Here is a 5516-nt window from a genome sequence, read left to right as displayed (position 1 = left end):
AAACTGTATCTGTAGCAAGAACTGCAGACATTCTCCTTTTGATCGTACATGATATACCCATCACTGTCTGTCCGCATTCAATAAACATGTCAAGTAAAAATAACACAGCAGAAATGAAGTTAAAATAACACAACAGAAATGAGATTAATTCCAATTAATTATGCAATGTGGGGAAAAACTGGCCAAGACGATGGTGCAATTTATTAGTTAATTAATGCAGTGAATGAAAAGATAGGAGAAGTCAGAACATTGCGACGGCAGATAGTAAGGTTGATCTACAGAAGAGTAAAGATGGGTAGTTGGGATTACCTACTGATATCCTCATGCAAAGTTTGAAGGTGTTAATGCTTGGCAAGTCACTCATGTTTTGTTAATGTTATGGCAAAATTTGAGTCCTTAAAACCCTCTGTATTCTTACGAACAAAGTTATATGTTCAACGAAGTGTCTGTTCACGTGAACGTGGATACTAATGTTGTCTTATCAGGTTTCTTTGCTGAGGTTTTGGCAAAATATGAGTTCTTAAAACCCTTATGTTTGTGTGAATGTGAATACTAATGTTGTTTTATCAGGATTCTGTAAGTTTTCATTGGTGTGAATGTAACACAATTTTAAGTAGAATACGATCTTTATGAAAATATTGAGCTGGTTAACATTCATCTTGTGTGAAAACTTGCTTACTCAACTCTGAAGTGGGAATCCACTCAATGAAACCAAGAAAACTGAGATTTCAGAGATGTTCATGTTGATTGTAGCATTTCCTTCTGCATTAGTTTAAACCCAAAATCTACATATGATGGGTTTAACCCTAAGGTAAGATCATTCGTCGGCTGAACCCATTCTAGAACTCTTGGTTTTCTAGTATTATTCTCAAGTGTCATCATGAGGTCTTCAAATACAATGTCTTGTTTTAATTTGGACTCCACACCTAAGCTCTCTGTTGAAGAGAAATTTCAAATTTCTGACTTAAAAGGCCTCTAATTCTCTTAAAGATGATAGATATGGTTCTCATAAATACTTTGTCTTGTAGATTTTTATGCCTGGATTGTCACGTCCATATGCCCGCATTAAGTTATAATCTACAAATCCTTATATACCTTTTACATCTATATAAATTGTAGTGGTAGTCAAGATAGGACAACAATGGCTGATTACCTGCCGTTGTGGGTTTTTTTGGGGTTTTGTATGATGACTGTTGCACACTCACAGTCTATAGACAGTAGAAATAAATGGAAAGATATTAAGAATCAAGATTTGGTAACCCATTTGCCCGGACAACCTAAAGTGGGGTTTAATCACTATTCTGGGTATGTGGCTGTGAATGAAGGAAATGGAAGAGCTCTCTTCTATTGGTTCTTTGAGGCCGCTACTCTAAAAGAGAAAAGGCCTTTGGTCCTATGGCTTAATGGAGGTGCTAGCCCATGGCAGTTTTTTTATACTAAAATGTATCAATGATTGTGATTTATTGCATTCATGTAACAACTATATTCATTCAACAGGTCCAGGGTGTTCATCTGTGGGATATGGAGCAACACAAGAGATTGGACCTTTCATCATAAATTCAGATGGAAAGACTCTTTCTTTCAATGAGTACTCATGGAATAGAGGTATTTTATTCAAGAACAATTTTGTTGATCGAATTCATTACTCCTTTTTACACCAGTATAACTGAAACATTGGCAATTTTCTATGGTTTGATGATCAGAAGCCAATATGTTATTTCTTGAGTCTCCAGTTGGAGTGGGATTTTCCTACTCCAATGAAACATCTGATTACAAGATGCTAGGAGATAATATTACTGGTGAAGCTCCAGCTTTTTCTTATATTTCATGTTCTTTAAAATTATTTATATTGAAAATTCATGTTTGAGACTAATTTAGAGGTTGAATGATGGTTTCAACTACACAGCTCATGATACATACATGTTCCTCCAAAACTGGTTTGGAATTTACCCCCAATATAGGACACATGAGTTCTACATTGCAGGGGAAAGCTATGCAGGTGTTGGGTTTAACTCATTTTATATTTACTGTCCTAAAGAAAAACCCATCTCTGTTGTAAATTGATACATTCAATTGTCTTTGTGTTATCAGGCAAATATGTACCTGAGCTCGTAGAAGTCATACATGATCAAAACAAAATCTACTCCAAGAGCCTTCGTATAAATCTCAAAGGTTTTATGGTAAGCAAAGCCTTTCTGTCAGCTTAGTTTTAATGAAAAAATTCTTTTCATGATTAAAAACGTTGAAGTATACACTGCTCAATTCAGGTGGGCAACCCTGAAATGCATGATGCTCATGATTTGCGAGGTCAAATGGATTATGCATGGAGCCATGCAGTAGTATCAGATGAAACCCACATAGCCATTGTAGAGAACTGTGATTTTGATTCTAGAAATACATTGGACAACAAAAACTGCAGAGATGCTATATCTGAAGTTTTTGATCAACTGAACAGCATAGACAAGTATAGTCTCTACACTCCTATATGCATTCACAAGAACACAACAAAAAATGCAAAAAGCAAGGGAAATCAGTTCAAATATTCAACCAACAAGGTATATTTCTATCTCAATGCTGTCGGTATTCTTCTTTTCCATGAGGATCCAATCACATTATAGGTGAAACCCTTCGTAAAATTCCCTGAATCTGGTTTCCACAATGATGCAAACTCAAACTCACATTTTTTTTCATTAAATACCAAAACCGCATGACTACTATTGTTAAACATTTTTCAATTCTTTATGCAGATGACGAGGAAAATGGTTGGTGGGTATGATCCTTGCCTTGATGACTATGCTGCAGTCTATTACAATAGATATAATGTTCAGAAAGCTCTTCATGTCCTCAATGGCTCACACGTTAGAAATTGGAGTATTTGCAAGTAAGGTTTTCTCTAAATAGAAGGCAACAACATATATACCATAGCTTCAGAAAGACTAAATTTATATCATTTAACATAAAAAATTAGTTCTTTCATAGTTCAAATCATTAATCGGCAACTTATAATTAGAATGAAATTATTTTTCACAATGCAGCAAAGATATCTTCAATGGGTGGGCAGACTCTCAAGCATCGGTATTGCCTGCCTATCTTAAGCTTATGGAGGCAGGTCTAAGGATATGGGTTTACAGGTTTTAAATTAGTTTAAATATTACATTTTTTATTTTGATTTGTCCATATATCTTATGGGTTAATTTCTTTGATTTTACTAAAATGATATCAGATGATTCATTTAGACTAATCAGAATCATAATAGGAATATATTTTTTAAATTTATTCCTATATATATATATCAAATAATATAAATAGTGTATTTAACAGTGGGGACACTGATGGGCGGGTTCCAGTGCTATCAACAAGATATAGTCTAAATGCTCTCCAACTTCCCAAAAGTAAATGGCGGCCATGGTATTATGAGGGGCAGGTGGGAATTTAATTCAATCACCAAATCATTAAGTGAATTTATATTAAAAAGATGCAAGCTCGAAATCAATTGATCTCATTTGAAATGATGCAAATTTGACAAAGATAACAATATAAAAACATAAATTTTGCATACAAACTGACTGCATTTTTATTTGTTTTTTTTTCAAATATGATCCAAATTTTTCATATAAATATATCATATATTATTTATATATTTAGTAGGCTTTTCTAAAAAAATAAGACATTATTTTCCCAATCTTTTGGATTGATTATTATTTTTTAAATCTTTGGATAATTTCAGGTAGGTGGTTGGACTCAAAATTATGGGAAGTTGACATTCTCAACGTTCAGAGGTGCCGGCCATGCAGTGCCACTTTTTAACAGAGGCAAAGCTTTGTTTTTCTTCACCTCATTTCTTTCTGGGAAAGTTTTGCCAAACCAATGAAAATGTCAGGCCTTTAAATTTTCTATTAATGAGAGTACAGGTATATCAGGCGGGAAAGTTATCATCAATCTAAATAATGTGCAGAACGATTAAGTGCAGTACCACTACTGAGACTTGTGCATTCAAGGCTATTGTATCTTACAAGAAGAGTGCTGATCTATACTGCACCTTCAATAATTCATTGCATTTAACGGTTTGATTTCACCCTTGAATATTTGGATGCGAATGTATGTGGTAGGATGACCATGAGTTCTTCAAAAGGACAGTGTGTCCATGAGAGAAAAAGCATCACAAGTTATCAAATGATCCAACAAATTTGACATATTTGAAGGTAATTGTCCTGTATGTACTATATTCCAGCTCTCTATTGAATTAGAATTTCATTTAGCAAGATAATTTGTAATGTTCTTATATTATATTGTATTATTATGTATAGTGATAATAGGTTTTGATGGGAAAATGATCAAATAATCATTTTACATTTCATCCCTACTAAAATTAGTAGATGGGTGCTAATTTTTTATAGGTTGAAATTATTTTAAATTATTGTACATGATGTGATGCAATTAATGCAACAAATTATTATTCAAGTTGACTTGGACTTAACAACAATTTCATATAAAAAGATATATTTTCTTGAGCATATATATTTGTATGTTTGATCTAAATAAAATAGAGAAATACCTTGTTTTTGTTATCGTTGTATCACTACTACAAGATAAACAATCAAATGTGTCCTAATTATATATTATGTTTATGGAAATAAAATCATTTTCATTTTACATTTATGTGTATGTGTTCTCTCATCATATAGAGAAATAGATAGTTTAATTATTATTCAATCACTAGCATAAATTTGGGAAAATATAAAGTTTCTTCTATACATAATATTTATAGAAATACTATTCTTATTGATTTTTTTTTTATTATGGTACATGTGATGTGGAGCCTAATCAGATTTGGAGGTTAATATCTCACTTTATTTTGTGTGGTTTCCCCCAAGATTATTTACTACATGGGTTTGGGGGCACTGTTGCTTGCAGGGTTCTGGGGTAGAGCCCCAGGTGCGTTCCTCGTCACGATACAGGGTAGGGTCAAGGGACAATGCCATCATGGGGTTTTCAAGGGCAGCACCCCTGAAGGCTCAAATGGCTTTTTGATTGTTAAAGGCGTTCGTTGCTAATTTTGTATTGTGAGACTTATTCTAGCCCACATTTTGTAAGTGGCAAAAAGCTTGTATAAAATGGCTTAGGGTTAGAGATTTCATTATTTATGATGAGATTGTAGGTTCTTGCGGCGGTATTGAGCTATAAGAGATTGTGGATTGTAATCATTGGTTAATAATAATATTAGATTTGTTGGTGAATGTAGCCCAGGGATTGGATGAACCACGTTAAATCTTTGTGTCTTGTGTTCTCTTTTTTATGCAATTTATTATTTTCTAATATTGGTTATATTTGCATGTATTTTTTATTTGTCTGTGATTAGTCTTAACATTACGAAAGCCTTTCTTATTAATTTAAAAGAAGGTTAAGAAATTATTAAAACATAGAGACATGAAAAAAATAGCGTAATAGAAAGATCTATACAATTTTCCCAATCAACAAGTTGATAAAAAAATGAGATAAATTAGGGAGCAATTGCC

At 33.1% G+C, this 5516-nt stretch overlaps 1 protein-coding gene across 1 annotated transcript; it reads left to right on the top strand.

Annotated features, from left to right (window-relative positions):
• The first annotated feature begins 1141 nt into the window (after window positions 1-1141).
• On the top strand, window positions 1142-3871 carry LOC149546120 (serine carboxypeptidase-like 31). The gene is made up of 10 exons (XM_089794541.1): window positions 1142-1409; window positions 1498-1605; window positions 1704-1799; window positions 1907-1999; window positions 2092-2180; window positions 2268-2555; window positions 2748-2881; window positions 3036-3131; window positions 3322-3424; window positions 3728-3871. The coding sequence occupies exons 1-10, from the start codon at window positions 1142-1144 to the stop codon at window positions 3869-3871; spliced, it is 1419 nt and encodes a 472-aa protein (XP_089650667.1).
• The last annotated feature ends 1645 nt before the right edge of the window (window positions 3872-5516 follow it).

The sequence above is a fragment of the Cupressus sempervirens genome, chromosome 7 (assembly GCF_028749045.1).
Source record: "Cupressus sempervirens isolate cs-2001-9-10 chromosome 7, ASM2874904v1, whole genome shotgun sequence".
Taxonomy (NCBI): Eukaryota; Viridiplantae; Streptophyta; class Pinopsida; order Cupressales; family Cupressaceae; genus Cupressus; species Cupressus sempervirens.
Note: the sequence above shows the minus strand (reverse complement) of the source record. Positions and strands in the feature narration are given on the sequence as shown.